This window comes from Bidens hawaiensis, unplaced genomic scaffold (assembly GCF_021521415.1).
Source record: "Bidens hawaiensis isolate Kalapana, Puna unplaced genomic scaffold, B.hawaiensis_p1.1 tig00023656_1, whole genome shotgun sequence".
In the NCBI taxonomy this organism is placed as follows: domain Eukaryota; kingdom Viridiplantae; phylum Streptophyta; class Magnoliopsida; order Asterales; family Asteraceae; genus Bidens; species Bidens hawaiensis.
The window spans coordinates 298,940-319,956 of NW_027493716.1; the positions used below are offsets into that span (position 1 = coordinate 298,940).

Below are 21,017 nucleotides of genomic sequence, written 5' to 3' on the forward strand. Positions count from 1 at the left end.
AGCGATCCTTGCGATTTGAAGCTAGAAACACAAGGTAGTTCGGTTTTGTGTGAGTGTTATGTTTTGGACAGATTGTGACACGTTTAGAGTTAGGCTACGAAATTTCACAGAGATGATCTACACATGAAAATATGAGATCTGTGAAATTTTGGTAATTTTTGGACAAAGGATGAATATTTGGTGAATTTAATGCTCGGTTTTGGCCAAAAATGGTGAAAAATAGTTAAATATCATGAAAAATTCTGGAAAATTCCAGATAAGCTTATAAGCTTGTATAAGATGTAAAAGTCACACACAAAATTTTAGGACAGTTGGAGAAGTCTAAGTAGGCTTTTCGGTTAAACGAGTTCTAGGGTTTTCTAGCTCGGTTTTAGTGAAAATGGCATATAAAAAAGGATTTTGGTTCTGGAAATATTACAGGGGACTATGTGGATGGCCTGGGTCATTCAGGAAAAATTTGGGATTTTTCTAAGATCGTTTGGTATTTACGACATATTTAGTGTTTAAATGGTGTTTAAAAATAGATAAATAAATTTTAAATATAAAAATTAATTCTGGAAATATTTTTATAAAATTCCTCACTGTCAAAAAGTGATTTGTGCAAAATTTCAAGATCCGAGACTAAACGGATAATTATTTGTGCTAAAAAGAAAATAAAATAAACTTTTAAAGCTTAAAACACGTAAACCGGTAAAGTTCGCCTAAGCGAGCTGACTGGTGTATAAAACCCTAAAAATGAACTATTTTCATACAGTTGAATTAAACAATTAAAAATAAATCATCCGAAAATAATTCGGATGATTTGGGTATTTTTATCCGATTTAACAGTTTCCGGTGCACTAAAGACGGAAACGGGTCCCGCGGCCAATCGGAGCGACTAAACCGAGCTCTAATTTCACATCTTTAATTAAATTATCAGTCAACCACTATTTTCGGGTCGTGTGTGACCAAACTCATTTTTGAAACGTAAAAACGGATAACCGTGCTAGGCACGCAAAACGGGGAAAACAAACTATTAGTAATTTTGACTGTTGAACTCTAAACGATATCACAATCTAAGTCCGGAGAAGTGTTTTTGGGTTTACATTGCCCCGGAACGGTTACAGTACTGGGTTAACAGTGTCCCCAGATGTACCGGTTAACACGGTTAAAGTTATATTAATAATGATTGTATAGTAACGAACTTAGGGATCATATTACAGATTCGGATTAATAGCTGTGTTCGGTGTACCTACTTGTTTACAATAAGGTGAGTTTCACGAGCCCCTTTTTACTGAATTGTTTTAAATATTTTCCGGGGCGGAAAACATGTTACTATTGAAATGTTTAAGTACATACTGAACGCATGGATTTGCGTGTATTTATAAATATTTGATTGTACGGGAATCGTGCGGAATGGGTACAGTACTGGGTTAACAGTGTCCCCAGATGTCCCTAGAAGTGTTTCTGGGTTAACATTGCTCCCGGAATGGGTACGGTACTGGGTTAACAGTGTCCCCAGATGTCTGTAGAAGTGTTTCTGGGTTAACACTGCCCCCGGAATGGGTACTGTACTGGGTTAACAGTGTCCCCAGATGTCCCTAGAAGTGTATCGGGGTTAACATTGCCCCCGGAACGGGTACAGTACTGGGGTTAACAGAGGTTTCACTTGTGGCGTCAGCATAATTACATCCTAATATATGATTATTATAATGATGTGTCACATTTGTTAAATTAGTGAAACTCACCAACTATTCGTAGTTGACCCGTTGTCTGTTACATGCTTTCTAGGTACTCCCAAACTGGAATAAGTGCTACATGCTTGACGATGCGTTTTGGATTGCTTATCGAACCGAAGCTCACGTAGAGATAATTTTAAGATAATAAACATATACAAGAATAGTTGGTTTTGTATTTGTAATTTCCTTTATTTTTGTTATATTTAAATGTTGTTTGATAATAAATAAATAAATTAATTAGATATTATCGCTTTAAAATTTCATGACAGTAACCTTATGAGCTGTAACAATCAACTCACGCCCCGACATTTCCGCCGTTGGTTTGGGGTGTGACACAAGTTATATAAGTTTTTATATATCAAGAACACGAAGTCCTCCATGAAGTCTTGCCTTACAAGGTCCGAAACCTCACCAATCGGAACCGGAGAAGTAACTACAAAGGTAAAAAGGGGCGTGATATTATATATATGTTGTGCCACCATAAACAAGTATTAATAAGACTACATGAGCTAATTAGAAAGAAAGAAATAACTCAGCTTGACTTTTGGAAGTCAAACCTTCAAGAACACAATGAAAATAACCTTAAGATCTTTGTATTTGGGAGAGAAAATGAAAATGTAGCAGGTGTAAATGAGGAGGAAAGAGTGTGTATATATAGGGTAATGTTGGTGGTCAAATATGGGTGTTAAACACAAGAAATTTCATGCACAAAGGAGTCAAACGAGCACAAACAAACAAATAAACGGGCTGCTGATTTGCAGCCCGTCGCGCTACACGACCAGAATAGGGGTCCCCCGTCGCGCGGCGTGACGGGGTGGATTTCCTGATTTTTCAATATTTTCAAAAATGACAGTTTTGGCCCCCGAAGTTCATTTTAAGTGATTTTTAAGCATTTTAAATACCGAAATGAATGTTTTGAAGACCCAACAAGTGTAAAACAATATTGTAACATAAAATCCATCATTTTGATTATATCCAAAGTTTCGGTTTACAAAACGGGTCGGTTTACATAAATAAAGTTTACAAAACGAATATGAATCGAGACCCGAAATTGACGAATGTCACAAAGACTAACAATTCCTCGGATTATCGTTAAGCTTGGCACTTGGGGTTTCTATTAAAGTATTTTAACGATTTTCATCAAGAGATAATTACAACATAACATTTACTTATTATAAACTGATCACATGTTTCACCAACATTATTAAACTTCAATTTAGATTCATTATAAGCCAAGACGATACTATAAAAGTTTAGCCAACAGTAAACATAATGTTAAACATCAAAGTAATAAATACACACATGATCAACTTAAAACAATTTTACAAATTTGGATGACTAATCTTTGATGTTAATGATTGCTTCCAAGAGTTTAATCTCCTTAAAATTTAAGGGTTAGATTGATGAGATAATTTCCTAATTAATGGTGGTCAAAGTGAGTGGGTGGAGTGAGCATTGATTGTTCCTCCAAGTCCATTGAATGTGGTGGATGAACATTCAACTTATATGTTGATCTGAGTTTCTTAACACGGTCGTGGTGAGTTGGGCACGACCGCGGTGACCTTTTTGTCTTGTTGTAATTATGCCCGTTGTCAGATGGTACAACATGAGAGTGAACACGATTGTGGTGAGTCTAAACACGGCCGTGATGAGTTTAGAAGAGTCAAAATTTGTCTTTTTCTCTTGTACTTTCGACATGGGATGTGTTGAGGTTAACCATGTTGAGCTTTAGAATCTTCTATTTTGTTTTTTCCTCTTGTTTTTGTTAACATGGGGTGTGTTGAGGTTAACATGGGTATGTTATGTCTTCCTGAATTTTTTCTTTTCTTCGTATGTTCTTGCCATGGCCATGCCTTGATTCACTATGTGATGTGTGTTGAGTTTGTGTTCACCCTTTTTTTCTTCGTATATCAGCTTGTTTTATTCTTTAGGCCTATAATTACCTATATATAGAAATTATGAAAATGAGTGGTTTGTTTATTATAATATAATTGCTGATATTACGCTTATTTGAAGATATTTTGGTGCTGAAGAGATGTATAAATTATTATACATCAGTTTGTTCTCGGGATATCTCAGGATTCGGTAGTTCGTTACAGTGGGAGCCAGTAGGGACAAAGAACGGGTCAGGGGCAGGTTTTGCTGTGACTGGTGTGTTTGATCTCCGCGGAGATTCAATGAGCCTTTAGGTTAATTGATGCGAAGGTGGTGACAACTAGAAGCTGATTAATGTTTAGATTACAGAAGTACGATAAGGGGCGCGGATGAAAGTGTTCAAGACCTCCGAGTGGGAGATTGTTGGGTTCAAAGGCCTTGTGTTTAGGCCCGGTTTATTATATGAAGTCAATAGAGGAGATGGGTGCGAACAACGGGCCCAAGCTTAGCCCTGGCTAGATTTCTTGTTTAAAGAGATGCAAACCCTAGTTGTTTCTCTCTATATATTATCTTGTATACTTGTAATCATTGTCACTCAATAAAGAATATATAGTTGCCACTCCGTGGACGTAGACCAGTTTATACCGAACCACGTTAAATCTTCGTGTTTGTTTATTTCTTTCGGGTGTTGTGTTCGGTTTCGTTTGTGTGTTTACTACTAACAAGCTTTATCTTTCATCCTTCTCCCTCCAGCGGTACCTTCTGTGAGCCCTTATCTAAACAAGGGATGTGCATGGTTGGTTTTGCATTTCAAAACCCAACCAAAACTGAAGTTTTGATTTTTCGGTTTTCGTTTTATAGTTCGATTTGGTTTACTTATGGGTCTGTTTTGGTTTTACATATGGGTTTCAGTTTATAAAAAATGCAAAAGTAACTAGTTTAGGCCGAACATTTGGCTAAGTAATCATTACTTAACAATATATTAATGAATGTGATGCCAAAACTTTTGGGGCAAATAATGAGTTTAGGTATAAATCTAGTAAAAAACATTATGAAAGGTTTGGTGTGGTTTGGTTTGTTTTGCAACTAGGCATAAACAAAGTCGAACCCTTCATTATTGATTTTGGTTGGTTATTTCCCTTTGATTTTGTTGGTTATTTTCGTCAGTTTTTAAATTATGTTCAGGTATAAAACTGGCCAATTTCTTCCTCGTAATTTAAATATCCGAATGTCCATGAATATTATAGTTGTAAACTCCATGCTCGTCCTGCTTGGCAGGAAATGAGTAATTGATGCAAGGTTTGACTTTTCTTATTCAGTCAACACCACATATTTGACATCATGACATGTGCAGCTGGTTGAAAAATTACTTAAGTCACCTAAGATTCGTAAAATATGTAAAGTACACTAAGGACAACTACATTGACTAGTATATAATATTAAATCTTGTATTGATTCTGTAGGCAACTCAGAATACACACAATCAGAACAAGATTAACATGTTCATGTTTATGATTGCATTACACCTAATATTTGTGGGCATTATCTGGTTGTCCATGTTATTTACAGCTCTTCTGGTTCCTTGAATATGTTAATCCATAAACAAACATACTAAATAATAAAAATAAGCCTTCTAAAAACCCATAGTCACACAGGTATACTTAGTAACAACTTTTTAAGTAGATTTAAATCTTGAATGACAAAATTACAAACAGAAAGTAATCAGAAGACCATAACAATACATTGAATAACACATTCCGACTTCCGGTTATGTGTTCATTAAACCGTTCTCACAGCTTCAAATCGCGGTTCTTTCGGGAGAAACTTTTGTTCAGTGTATATGGACATATAGTCACCAAACACAAACTTTGGGTAGCCAAGCTGGTTAACCTTTTTGTTCTCTTTATCGATGAGTTCGGTTGCGGGTGCAATAGTTGCTTTATAGGATGGGTTATAGAATGATGCTATTGATCTCCTAGTTCCATTGGACTTAGCTTTAACCCTATGCCAGACACTCTTGTATCTTCCATTGCTCAAAACTTCTATCTGATCACCTGTGTTGATCACAATTGAATTCGGGACCGGTTGAACATCGATCCACTTCCCATCTTTAAGAATCTCAAGGCCATCAACTTCATCATCCTGGAAAAGAAGGATGATCCCTCCAGCATCAGTGTGAGCCCGCAAACCGTTCACCATTTCCGGATGAGGACATTCTGGATAATGGCTAACTTTCGTCCCGAAAAATGCCTTTCACCATCTCCACCATTTAAAACCTTCTTGATGTATCCCTTTGGTATCCCCAAATTTTCATCCATCACTTCCATCACCAACTCCGCCAGTTTCCTCAATTCGGTTCGGTATTCCATCATGGTTTCCCTATTCATTCATTAATTCATTTACAAGTTAGATTTGAATTGCGAAACATTAGTCAGCTTTAACATGATTAGTGATATAAAGAATGTAGTATCAATTGTGTTTACTTGAATCCTTGGGTCTTTTGTGGCCAATCATAATCATCTGAAAGAAGAAAGACATCTTCCCAATCGATGTTTTCGAGTTTGTCTCCGCTTTTCTGGTGAATCAACTCGTTCAACCGTTTAACGGGTGTCGAGTTCTTGTAAAAGTCTTCTTCCCTCTCCATCTTATAGCACTTTGAGCTTACCTTTTTCACCCTTTCAAGAAGATCTACTGGAATTCCATGATTCACCAACTATATACAAGTGGTTTTTAGATATTGTCTATAAATACACATAAATACATGTTAATGTGGACTTATGAATGGTTGGTACCTGAAAGAATCCCCATTCTTCACATCCATTAGCTATTTGCGCCATTGTAGTGGCTCGTTCTTCGCCATTGAGTTTCGAGAAATCAATCACCGGGATCGGCATTATTCTGATGAGAACTAATTAAAGGTTGATGTGTGTTGTATTTTGAGTATGATGGGGTACGGAAAGTTTGTTTGCTAAGGAGGTATTTATAGCCTTTGTTTGTCTCATCATATATGAATAATGTCAACTCGTTGATATATTATAATACTTGGTTAGCAAAAGGCATCTGATTGAGCTGGTACCAAGAGAAGGTTGTTAATTGAGTGTAAATGATGTTCAATACTTTATGGAGGTTGAGGTTGATGATAACTTAAAAAAATGCTGAAATTATTTTTCTACCCTTAACCAACACTTAAATGGGACCCTTTGAGAAGATCAAAATTTGATTGACTTAATTTATACGGAATGAGATGTAAACAAAGGACTTTTCATACGTAAACCTAACAATTGCTAGGGACATTCAGTATGATGAGGAAAAGAAAAACAATTTATGTATAAAAAAATTCGATAGTAAAAAATGAGTTCTTGAAAATTTGAGTTGGGCTTGGCTTATTTATTACCCGAGCCAACTCGGCTCTAGGTCTCAGTTCAGGTAATAACTAATAACTATATTTGTATACTATAGAGGTAGGGTATCAAAAAGACCAAAATACCTTTAAGTATCATCCGCGGGTAAAAGGATATCCCCTTATATGTCACCCGCGTGACATATAAATCACCCGCATAACTCTAGATAAAGGAAGAACTACAATATATGCTAGAGACTATGTGCGGGAGAATCTAGACGCCTTCAGAAGTAATCCGTAGGGTACTGTTCTCACCAGAAAGAATGACCAGAAGTCAACGTCATAGAACAACTGTAATTAACTAACTCTCTTATAGAAGATTTACCAAGATCTTCGTGAAGTGAGATTAGGTATGAACTATTATATATATATTAATTGTTAACTTTCTGGTACTCACACTTTGCTACTATGCTAGGCCTACAACTTTTACTTCATTGTGTACAAACCATGTAATGCATGAATCTCACGAATTTGATAGTTGGCAGTTAAAATGTGCATCTATTCCATAAATCCACTCTTCATTACTTAGTTTAGCCACGTGTCCCTGTTTTATTTACAATCATTTAAATATAGAGAGAGAAAAAGGCAGTGTGTTTCGTATCCGATCATCATCTCTAATGTTCTTCAATCTATACAATTAGGTTGTTTTGTGTGTCCATTTTTGCATCAACTGAATCAGCCATGGAAAGGCATTATCGTCCGATTATATTGTCTCTGCTATTACTTATATTCAAGAAGGAAGCAGATTATTTGTGCAATTTGATAAATGAAACTAATAAGATGGGGTTTTGACTGATTTTAGCTATCATTTATTATGATGCACATGAGTCGTTTGGTATAATGCTCCAACTAAAAGCACTTTGGTTGCTGTCTATCCAAGTACTCCATGGTTTTTCTTAGTTTAGCTTTGATAGCATCCAAGTTCGGTTATATGATGACTTGCTTTTTTGTTTAGAGTTTTGCGTTTAAATTCGTTTTATTGATATGCATTGTAGGGACCGTACCGGTAACAACCAGTACTAGTATTGAAAATCCTGATCTCGAAAATTGTAAATTCTCGGTACCCGGGACGGTAGCGGTTTTTAAGGTAAAATTCAGGAAATACAAGTAACGTATCGATACTGAAACTCAAAACTTTGGTACCGATTCGGTATCAACGGTACCAAATCGGTACCGATTCCGGTAGAAGTACCGATTCACGACCTGCTGCAAAGCGCGGGTAAACCTCCTAGTTATTACTTCAAGAGAAGTATGCTCCATCACTAAAAAAAATTTAAATTTTTTTTTCGTTTAATTGAACACATTTAAACGGTGTTGCCGTGGGCTAGAACAGGTAATACTGAGCAATGACAGTATGACACTGTATAAGAATCATTTCTACTGGGCCATTATTTGGGCTTTTACATACATGCACTTTTAGTCATGGGCTTTTACCCTTTTATTTAAACTTGTCCCGAAGTATTCACACTCGCAAAACAAATATCTTTTCACTTGTCGTGTAAAACAACCATGCCTCTCTACCCTAAACTAAAGCAAAGGTAATTTCACTGTGATCGAACACCTTCTTATGTCTATTTGGCCAACTATTGGCTTAATTTGTTATGTTTCAATAACATTAACAATAACACTATTGCTGTTAACAGGTTTGCAATAGTAAGTCATAGTATAAGCTACTCAAGATGAATACGCAAAAGAGGAAGTTGATTCCAATTTTAAAGGATTGTTCCCTGAAAACAACTCTTCTCAAGGCTGTTTGACCATTTTAGAACTAAAGCGTTAGATGTGGAAATTGTTAATTTCTAACGCAAATGCTTAGAGATTTCAAAATCTGTTTGTATTAGTTTCAAAACTGCATTCAAACCAAAATCAGAAGTAATTTTGATTTATAATAAATGTAGAATTCCTGCAGTTACATGACTACATGAGGACTTACAAAATTTTGAACTTATATAGGCTAGTTTGGTTTATGTTAGGTTTCGATAAGGGCAATATTATAAAATTACGTCACTCAATTTTCATATTTTATTAAATTTAAGGTTTTAACATTTTTTTTAGCATTTTTCTTTTTTTATTTCACATATGAAATTTTTTTCTCTTTTTTTTTATGTTGCCGATGAGTGGTGACGTGAACTTTATTTTTTATCTTAAAATTTAATACAATTAATGTTTTTTTTAATTTTTAAAAATTTAACTACATATATTGCAAATTCCGACCCCACATCTTATTCTCCATTTCTTTCTTGACACACAAAAAAATCGGTGAGATTCGATTTGAAGATTTAGTGACCCGATTTAAGGAAAATATGCATGAATGACCTAATTGAAAAACATTTATAACTTTGTTATACTATTATATAAGATATTCCCACCGATATATTATAGTTAGTAACAATTTTATTGGAGTTAAAGAGTATCGTATCACAACTATTGAAAGTCAGAGTACTATTTGTAAGACTCCGCTATGAAATGTTGAGATTTTTAGTTAGCTTTAGAAACTAATTGACTAAATTATAATTATTTGATCCGCATAGTTCGATCCATTTATGATAACATCCGTCTTGATCGGCCCATCTCGAATCACGTCTCGAATCAGTGCCTCGTCTATGGCGTAGAGGGGATCTTACCAGCTCTCACATATATATGTTGTTTAATACTAAAATAAAATGATAACATTTTTCTTATATGTAAAATCAGGAAATTTTAAGTTTTCATGGTCTCCAAAACTTTGGGTCATGCATCGTCACGCATCGACACACTCTCATAGGTGTCCCAGAATTCACTCTACCTTCTTGCTAATATTCTAAGCGGTGATCGCCCTTTAATTAACGTTGAGTAGTTGACTATGTAAGCGTCTTGCGGCACCTTTGACTTTGTTGCTTGAGCGCATTTTTGTTTTTGAAAGGCACTTTGCATGAGCAAGCACATAACATGGTTGTGTGGTGAGGATATTAAAGTGACAGTCTGACAGACATGTAAGACTAATATTTATATTAATTTATTAAAGGAAAAATGATTAAAATCGACCCATTTGACAAACCATATTTTTTTAACTAGCTTCTCAATTTTACAAATACTTAAAATGGTTATTTCAAGAGCGGTTGGACCGGCCATTTAAATATGCTATACGATGATCTGAAAGCAACAAGATCTTGACACGTGTTCTCAAAACAACAAGATTTTTCATTCTACATTATATGGATAGTTATATGGAATTATGGATATGGATTAGGGTTGGCATATCGTATAGTGTACACGATAAGACACGAACACGAGACATGTATACATGTACACGACACAAAATCTTATTGTGTACGTGTATTTCAAACCCGAACATGAACCTGTTAGTATTAGGTATACACGATAAGACACGAACCTGCCGGAGAATCGGAGAAGGGTTCGGCCGTCTGGTGGCTGGTGGCTCCGCTCCAGCTGCTAGAAGGCCAGACTACCGGAGAATTGAAGATATGAGATGTTGGGTTAGAATGATGTGCGTTGTGTTCAAGTGTTTGGTATAAAAGTTTGAGGTTAACTATTTAGGGTATATAGCATATTATATTATTATATATTTTTCTTTATAAAAATATCTAATCAGATACTAACGCTAATTAATAGGTAAACGGATAGTTTGCATGTTTCGATACGAAAATTTACAGGTCGATTTGTGTTTACATGTTTAGTACAGGAACATTAACAGTCAAAAATTAAAGTCGTGCATTCATGTATCGTATCTAAATTGTCAGCCTAATATAAATATGGAATGGAAGGAGAATGCTCATAATAAGAACTAAAAAAACACACACACACACAACTACAATGTCTCGAATCCGTGGCGTAAAGAGGGTCTTACACCGGCTCTCTATAATTCTTTTTGTTTTTACATCCTGTATATAACAAAATTAACCTTTTATATATATATATGTAATGAAGAAGTTGAAATTCAGGTCTCCAAAATTTTGGGCCCTGAAGTCGACGCAGAGGTGGCCCTAAATTCACTCTACATCCTTTAAAATTTAAACGGTTAGTTGCCGACCTTTGATGCTGAGTATTCCAAACATCTTGCGACACCTTTGACATGCATGAGCACATAACATGTTGTTTTAATCAATATAAACTTTTATTGAAGGGTCTTTCTTTAACTGACCGTTAAATCATTGCTTTATATAAAATATAAAACGAGTTTGTCTAAAGGCACCGTTATCTATCTATACTATATATAATACAAGAGTGAGAGATCACTTAAATTTTAAGAGGTACCACTCTTGTTGCATATTGTACAAGTAACCATGCATAGAACTGTAAAAATGTAGGGGTAAAATAGTCTTTGCATATCCAAAAATAATATACAATGATGGTCTTTCAACTTTAATCAGGTTTTGTTACTATATTAAATAGTTACATATTTTTCCCCTAATTATTAACCAACTAACCCCACGACATTTTAACGGCCGTAACTTTTTCACGCGTTAATATTTTTTCTAAACAATTACAACATAAAAACGAGCATTTTATTATCTTTAATTTGAGCATGATATTGTTATAGTTTATTAACTTTTAAAAAACTAACATGTTACATGATTACACATTAGTATCAGCAATGGATCGGTCATGTTCGACTAATGGTGTTGGAATGGGTTACGTTTGGAACATGTTAATACAAAAAGGGTTAATTTAGTTCATGTCGGGATTGGTTTAGATCAAAAGGGTTCATGTCAAAACGGGCTTCAGGTTAAAACGTTTTCGGGTCGAAATAGGTCCGTAAAAAAGGATTGGGTTTAAAGAAGTTTATTTGAAATTATTGTACATTTCATCTTTGCTTCTCGCTTGTCGCCATCTGTTATGCACGTTCAAGCATCAGTAACATGGATGACATTGTTGATACATACCGGGTTGCTCGCGTATAGGCGTTATGTGGTGCGCTTACTAGCACCGGTTACACGCTCGAAGCCACGTTAAATGCATACCACCGTCGGGTTACACACTTACCGTTGAGACGTTACAAACGTATGAACACTGCTTGTACGTACACCGCTACATCGCGCGGACTACTGGCTAGTTACTATAATATAAACATGAATTTTGGTGCCGCAAATGGCCTATTGGGTCAGTTGGCGGCACCGTATCATTTGATAAAGTTTGTTTTTAGTTCAGTTACCATAAAAAACGTAATGAGAACCGACCAAACGTCAATTTTATTTTGTTTTAGTTCTAGTACCATAACAAACCTGAAACAAATCGACCGAGTTCGCGCAAACTCGCGACTTTATTTAAAGCCCATGACTGACAACGTTTGGGTTTACCAATGCTAACCAAATGACCCCCCCTCCCCCCAATAAATAAATAAATAAAATTGGTCGTTTGTCCACCTCAATTTTTATATTTTTTTCGTTTTTTAGTTCCGCAACCATAATGTACGTAATCAAAACCGACCGAATTTGTATTAGGTTACCTCCTCAATGCTCGGGACCACAATACTTGGGTTTTACCATCGTCCGGGTTTGCCTACCAAATAAATTTCTTCATAAATATTTTGGTTTCTTATATGTTAGTTTGACGAAGTAAGTTTTTGGGTTTTAACGCTCAAATTTTACCAATGATGTCAATTCGTAACGAATGCAACCGACACTGGTCGAATTCATGTCGACTCATCGTCGTAACGTTGGGGTTTTACCAACACCCGTGTTTCTACGTTGGGGTTTTACCAACACCCGTGTTTCTACGTTGGGGTCTTGTCAGCTACCCGGCGCACTGCGCCGGGTAGAAAACTAGTTGTTTATTGAAACATAAATCCGGCGACGAAGTTTGGCTTTTTTCCTGTGGGTTCGGAATTTTTTTATGCTTGAATATTTTCTTATTTCAAAGGTTTTGGGTCGAGTTGGTTCGGATCGATAAGTAAAATACATGGGATGTGTTGAGGTTAACCATGTTGAGCTTTAGAATCTTCTATTTTGTCTTTTCCTCTTGTTTTTGTTAACATGGGGTGTGTTGAGGTTAACATGGGTATGTTATGTCTTCCTGAATTTTTTCTTTTCTTCGTATGTTCTTGCCATGGCCATGCCTTGATTCACCATGTGATGTGTGTTGAGTTTGTGTTCACCCTTTTTTTCTCCGTTTTTCTTCGTATATCAGCTTGTTTTATTCTTTAGGCCTATAATTACCTATATATAGAAATTATAAAAATGAGTGGTTTGTTTATTATAATATAATTGCTGATATTACGCTTATTTGAAGATATTTTGGTGCTGAAGAGATGTATAAATTATTATACATCAGTTTGTTCTCGGGATATCTCAGGATTCGGTAGTTCGTTACAGTGGGAGCCAGTAGGGACAAAGAACGGGTCAGGGGCAGGTTTTGCTGTGACTGGTGTGTTTGATCTCCGCGGAGATTCAATGAGCCTTTAGGTTAATTGATGCGAAGGTGGTGACAACTAGAAGCTGATTAATGTTTAGATTACAGAAGTACGATAAGGGGCGCGGATGAAAGTGTTCAAGACCTCCGAGTGGGAGATTGTTGGGTTCAAAGGCCTTGTGTTTAGGCCCGGTTTATTATATGAAGTCAAAAGAGGAGATGGGTGCGAACAACGGGCCCAAGCTTAGCCCTGGCTAGATTTCTTGTTTAAAGAGATGCAAACCCTAGTTGTTTCTCTCTATATATTATCTTGTATACTTGTAATCATTGTCACTCAATAAAGAATATATAGTTGCCACTCCGTGGACGTAGACCAGTTTATACCGAACCACGTTAAATCTTCGTGTTTGTTTATTTCTTTCGGGTGTTGTGTTCGGTTTCGTTTGTGTGTTTACTACTAACAAGCTTTATCTTTCATCCTTCTCCCTCCAGCGGTACCTTCTGTGAGCCCTTATCTAAACAAGGGATGTGCATGGTTGGTTTTGCATTTCAAAACCCAACCAAAACTGAAGTTTTGATTTTTCGGTTTTCGTTTTATAGTTCGATTTGGTTTACTTATGGGTCTGTTTTGGTTTTACATATGGGTTTCAGTTTATAAAAAATGCAAAAGTAACTAGTTTAGGCCGAACATTTGGCTAAGTAATCATTACTTAACAATATATTAATGAATGTGATGCCAAAACTTTTGGGGCAAATAATGAGTTTAGGTATAAATCTAGTAAAAAACATTATGAAAGGTTTGGTGTGGTTTGGTTTGTTTTGCAACTAGGCATAAACAAAGTCGAACCCTTCATTATTGATTTTGGTTGGTTATTTCCCTTTGATTTTGTTGGTTATTTTCGTCAGTTTTTAAATTATGTTCAGGTATAAAACTGGCCAATTTCTTCCTCGTAATTTAAATATCCGAATGTCCATGAATATTATAGTTGTAAACTCCATGCTCGTCCTGCTTGGCAGGAAATGAGTAATTGATGCAAGGTTTGACTTTTCTTATTCAGTCAACACCACATATTTGACATCATGACATGTGCAGCTGGTTGAAAAATTACTTAAGTCACCTAAGATTCGTAAAATATGTAAAGTACACTAAGGACAACTACATTGACTAGTATATAATATTAAATCTTGTATTGATTCTGTAGGCAACTCAGAATACACACAATCAGAACAAGATTAACATGTTCATGTTTATGATTGCATTACACCTAATATTTGTGGGCATTATCTGGTTGTCCATGTTATTTACAGCTCTTCTGGTTCCTTGAATATGTTAATCCATAAACAAACATACTAAATAATAAAAATAAGCCTTCTAAAAACCCATAGTCACACAGGTATACTTAGTAACAACTTTTTAAGTAGATTTAAATCTTGAATGACAAAATTACAAACAGAAAGTAATCAGAAGACCATAACAATACATTGAATAACACATTCCGACTTCCGGTTATGTGTTCATTAAACCGTTCTCACAGCTTCAAATCGCGGTTCTTTCGGGAGAAACTTTTGTTCAGTGTATATGGACATATAGTCACCAAACACAAACTTTGGGTAGCCAAGCTGGTTAACCTTTTTGTTCTCTTTATCGATGAGTTCGGTTGCGGGTGCAATAGTTGCTTTATAGGATGGGTTATAGAATGATGCTATTGATCTCCTAGTTCCATTGGACTTAGCTTTAACCCTATGCCAGACACTCTTGTATCTTCCATTGCTCAAAACTTCTATCTGATCACCTGTGTTGATCACAATTGAATTCGGGACCGGTTGAACATCGATCCACTTCCCATCTTTAAGAATCTCAAGGCCATCAACTTCATCATCCTGGAAAAGAAGGATGATCCCTCCAGCATCAGTGTGAGCCCGCAAACCGTTCACCATTTCCGGATGAGGACATTCTGGATAATGGCTAACTTTCGTCCCGAAAAATGCCTTTTCACCATCTCCACCATTTAAAACCTTCTTGATGTATCCCTTTGGTATCCCCAAATTTTCATCCATCACTTCCATCACCAACTCCGCCAGTTTCCTCAATTCGGTTCGGTATTCCATCATGGTTTCCCTATTCATTCATTAATTCATTTACAAGTTAGATTTGAATTGCGAAACATTAGGTTTGGAACATGTTAATATAAAAAGGGTTAATTTAGTTCATGTCGGGATTGGTTTAGATCGAAAGGGTTCATGTCAAAACGGGCTTCAGGTTAAAACGTTTTCGGGTCGAAATAGGTCCGTAAAAAAGGATTGTGTTTAAAGAAGTTTATTTGAAATTATTGTACATTTCATCTTTGCTTCTCGCTTGTCGCCATCTGTTATGCACGTTCAAGCATCAGTAACATGGATGACATTGTTGATACATACCGGGTTGCTCGCGTATAGGCGTTATGTGGTGCGCTTACTAGCACCGGTTACACGCTCGAAGCCACGTTAAATGCATACCACCGTCGGGTTACACACTTACCGTTGAGATGTTACAAACGTATGAACACCGCTTGTACGTACACCGCTACATCGCTCGGACAACTGGCTAGTTACTATAATGTAAACATGAATTTTGGTGCCGCAAATGGCCTATTGGGTCAGTTGGCGGCACCGTATCATTTGATAAAGTTTGTTTTTAGTTCAGTTACCATAAAAAACGTAATGAGAACCGACCAAACGTCAATTTTATTTTGTTTTAGTTCTAGTACCATAACAAACCTGAAACAAATCGACCGAGTTCGCGCAAACTCGCGACTTTATTTAAAGCCCATGACTGACAACGTTTGGGTTTACCAATGCTCATGTTTACCAAATGACCCCCCCCCCCTCCCCCCAATAAATAAATAAATAAAATTGGTCGTTTGTCCACCTCAATTTTTATATTTTTTTCGTTTTTTAGTTCCGCAACCATAATGTACGTAATCAAAACCGACCGAATTTGTATTAGGTTACCTCCTCAATGCTCGGGACCACAACACTTGGGTTTTACCATCGTCCGGGTTTGCCTACCAAATAAATTTCGTCATAAATATTTTGGTTTCTTATATGTTAGTTTGACGAAGTAAGTTTTTGGGTTTTAACGCTCAAATTTTACCAATGATGTCAATTCGTAACGAATGCAACCGATACTGGTCGAATTCATGTCGACTCATCGTCGTAACGTTGGGGTTTTTCCAACACCCGTGTTTCTACGTTGGGGTTTTACCAACACCCGTGTTTCTACGTTGGGGTCTTGTCAGCTACCCGGCGCACTGCGCCGGGTAGAAAACTAGTTGTTTATTGAAACATAAATCCGGCGACGAAGTTTGGTTTTTTTCCTATGGGTTCGGAATTTTTTTTGTGCTTGAATATTTTCTTATTTCAAAGGTTTTGGGTCGAGTTGGTTCGGATCGATAAGTAAAATACAATATCATTATCATACCAAAAGTGTATCGTCAATACGAAATTAAATACAAAATCATTTTAAATATAGAGTAAAGTGTCATTTTCGTCCTTGTGGTTTGATAAATAATGCGTATTTAGTCCAAAACGTTTATTTTTTTCATATGGACCATCCTCGTTTCCCAATTCTTGCCTTCTACATCCAAATCACTAATCCCGTTAAATTTAATCGTTAAGTCAGGTGTACACATGTATTTTCACTCATTCTTTATTATAATAGTTATTTCAGTGAACTACGGTTTTCGTCCTTGTGGTTTGTCCAAATCTGCAGTTTAGTCCAATAATTTCAAGTTTTCAATTTTCATCTTTGTAGTTTCATTTCACTTGCAATTAAACCCGAATTTATTAACCTCGTTAAGTTTTGTTGTTAACCCATCTATGTGCTCCTCACGTGATGACCATTTTTATCGTTTTTCTCCCCAAAGAACTTAGTTCTTATTAGTAAGCCCCCTCACGTGAGGAGCTGGGGTGTGTTTAGGGAAAATGGAAAAAAAAAGGAACAAAACTGCCCATCACGTAAAGGGCACACTAATGGGATTAACGATCAGACTTAACGAGATTAGTGAATTCGGGTTTAATTGCAAGTGAAATGAAACCACAGAGAAGAAGATTGCAAATTTGAAACTACTGGACTAAAACCGCAGATCTGGATATACCATATGGACGAAACCGCAGTTCACTGAAATAAGTATTATAATAAAGAAATAGTGAAAAGACATGTATACTCCTGACTTAACGATTAAATTTAACAGGGTTAATGATTTGGATGTAACTGGAAAGAACTAGGAAATGTGGATGGTCCATATGCAAAAATAAACATTTTGAATTAAATTCGCATTATTTGTCAAACCACAATGACGAAAATGACACTTTAAATATATTATATATTATAATTGTTCCCTATGGATTTTCATATTTGAAAGAGATTCATAACATCTTCAATTGCGACTTTTAAAAAGAACCTTTTTTTAATATAGCAAATGCAAACAACATTCATAGAATCATAACCCATCTTTATGTGTTTCATTGAAGAAAAACATCTCTCAACACTAGTTGTTACAACCGGTAAAACTAATGCTAATTTTAACAAAGACAGACCAACAAAACTTCAAGATTCTTTTTTGTTTCAACAATTTTTGATAAAATATCTTATTCATGTTGAAAACTCTTTTATCTTCTTTTATATTAGTGATGTATACAGTCAAATTTCTATAAATTATTACTCAATAAATTAATAATCTTGATAAAATTAACAATTTGTTCAGTCTCAACTTGTGACCATTTCAAAATTGTACCACAGTCGATAAAATTATAAGATAATAACTTTTTTGAAATCCCAATGTATGTATATTGGTACCAACAAAACTATAAAATAATACTTACTAAACGTTTTCAAAATTTAAAGTTGTATAGTAAAAGATGAATCTATAATCACTTGTTTTTTATTACACTTCAAATCTATATTGAGTTTAGGGTGTTCAAAATACCCGAACCCGATTAACCCGATCCGACCCGAACCCGAATTAGCTGTTAAATAGGGTCAAAAAGTATTAATCGGGTTATTCAGAACCCGAATAGCCCGAATTATAAATAGGGTCGGGTTCGGGTTTATTTTTGGAAAAAAGTCGGGTTTCGAGTCAACCCGAATAACCCGATTAGTGGTGATACTTAACTTTAAATACAATAATAAAATGGTGAAATAAGCACTATAAATGCAATATTGTAAGCTTTATAGATGAGTTAGTTATTTGAAACGTTAAGCGAAAAGTTCATGTATGTTATGTTCATTTAATTAAACGAACGAACATGAACACATGTTTCACTCCTTCATTTATGTTTGTGAACGTTCGTTTATAATCGTTCATTTAAGTTCATTCATGTTCGTTTACATATTAATAGAAAATTATTAAATATTATTTGCATTTAGAAATTATATCACCATAATATGTTTTATATTTGTTTGTTTGTGTTTATTTAAATGCGTTCATTTATGTTTGTTTTATGTATATTTGTGTTCGTTAATGTATGTACATATATGTTCCTTCATGTTCATTTATCTTTGTTTAATTATGGTTGTGAACTATTCATTTAGATTTTAAATAAACAAACAAGAACATGTTTAGTTTTTAACTAACCAACATGAACACAAATATTTGTTCAATTAAGTGTCGTGTTTGTTAAAAGTAAAATTAACGAACACGGACATGCCTTTATTCATGTCGATTCGATTCGTTTATTGGTCTATATATGATTTATAAAACAATTACTTGTAAAATAATTTGAAAATCGAGTGGAATGAGAAATTTCGCAACCTATAAGTTACAAACACAAAAAACAACTTAAAACTAAAAAGTAACATGGTTAACACGATTAACCCGACCCGACTAACCCGAAACCCGAATAACCCGAACCCGACTAACCCGAACCTTAATAGGGTCGGGTTGCGGGTTAGATATTTTTTAAGGAAAACCCGACTAACCCGACCCGATTAACCGAAACCCGATCGGGTTGACCCGATTAACACCCCTAATTGAGTTCATCTTTAAATCTCTTCATTGCACTAAAGGGTTAAGGCATTGTCTTCTCGTATTGCAACAAAAAGTTGTGAAAAGTTGTTGCCGCTTGCAATGCTTCTTTTCGAGTGACTGGTTCCAATGTTATTAAATTATCCTCAACTTCGCCATCAACAAGATTTTGAATGGCACCCACAACAATTTCTTTAATGCGTCGAACAACTACAAAGGTCACACGTAAAACCTTTTAAATTAATAAATTATTAATTTATCGATAATAATATCTTGATAAATTAATAACATATCTTGATCCCAACATTACTAATTTATAGAGGTATTACTATATCTTATAAATTTTCTCTTTGTAATTCAATAAGTTCAAAGTATCAAACTTTCATGTATCAAACTAAGCTTTCATGTATCAAACTTTCAAGTAAGCTTTCATGTACCAAACTTTCAAGTAGGTTTTACTATATCGATAATAATATCTTCATAATTTTCTCTTTGTATTTAAGTTCAAAGTAAGCTTTCATGTAGGGGTGTTAATCGGGTCAACCCGAACGGATTTCGGGTTAATCGGGTCGGGTTAATCGGGTTTTTCTTAAAAAATATCTAACCTGCAACCCGACCCTATTAAGGTTCGGGTTAATCGCGTTTGGGTTATTCGGGTTTCGGGTTTGTCGGGTCGGGTTAGTCGGGTTAATCGAGTTAATCATGTTACTTTATAATTTTAAGTTGTTTTATTTGTTTGTAACTTGTATGTTGCAAAATTTCTCATTCCACTTAATTTTCAATTTCTTTTACAAGTGACTATCTTATAATTTCACATATAAACTTGTAAACGAACCGAACGAACATAAACAAAGGCATGCCCGTATTCTCTTATTTAACTTTTAACGAACACGAACACTTAATCGAACAAATATTTGTGTTCATGATCGTTCATTTAAAATCTAAACGAAGAATTCACGAACATAAATGAAAATAATTAAACAAAAATAAACGAACATGAAGAAATATATATGTGCATACATTAACGAACACAAACATACATTAGCAAACATAAATGAACGCATTTAAATAAACACAAAAAAACAAATATAAAACATATTAGGGTGATATAATTACTAAATGCAAATAATTATTAATAATTTTCTACTAATATGTAAACGAACATGAACGAACGTAAACAAACTTAAATGAGCGATCATAAACATACATTTACAAACATAGATGAACGAGTGAAATATGTGTTCATGTTTGTTGGTTTATTTAAATGAACAAAACATAAATGAATTTTCCGCCGAACGGTTCATGAACACAACATTGTTGCCTTTATAGTGCTTATTTCATTTTTTTAAATCATTGTATTGACAGTAAAGTATCACCACTAATCGGGTTATTTGGGTTAACCTGAAACCCGAATTTTTCCCAAAAATGAACCCGAAACCCGACACTATTAACAATTCGGGTTATTCGGGTTGACCCGAATAACCCGATTAATACTTTTTGACACGATTTAACCAGACCCGAATTTGCTTATTCGGGTTCGGGTCGGGTCGGGTTAATCGGGTTCGGGTATTTTGGACACCCCTATTCAGTTATCAGCGAAAACCTTGTTGGAATCAAGATTTTGTTGCATCACCTGGAAACTTTGAGTCCCAGGAACATGTAAGGTTTTTT

General features: G+C 35.3%; 1 protein-coding gene and 1 pseudogene across 2 annotated transcripts; both read right to left on the bottom strand.

The window, feature by feature from the left end:
* Positions 1 to 5,272: 5,272 nt before the first annotated feature.
* LOC143567856 (1-aminocyclopropane-1-carboxylate oxidase 5-like) lies at positions 5,273 to 6,492 on the bottom strand (annotated as a pseudogene). The gene is made up of 3 exons (XR_013141477.1): positions 6,386 to 6,492; positions 6,077 to 6,306; positions 5,273 to 5,972 (listed from the first exon to the last, which is right to left on the bottom strand). The product of XR_013141477.1 is annotated as a 1-aminocyclopropane-1-carboxylate oxidase 5-like (transcript).
* Positions 6,493 to 14,759: 8,267 nt separating this feature from the next.
* LOC143567857 (1-aminocyclopropane-1-carboxylate oxidase 5-like) lies at positions 14,760 to 15,455 on the bottom strand. The gene has a single exon (XM_077054154.1). It carries the CDS (start codon positions 15,451 to 15,453, stop codon positions 14,860 to 14,862), a length of 594 nt encoding a protein of 197 aa, XP_076910269.1. The 5' UTR covers positions 15,454 to 15,455; the 3' UTR covers positions 14,760 to 14,859.
* Between the last annotated feature and the right edge of the window lie 5,562 nt (positions 15,456 to 21,017).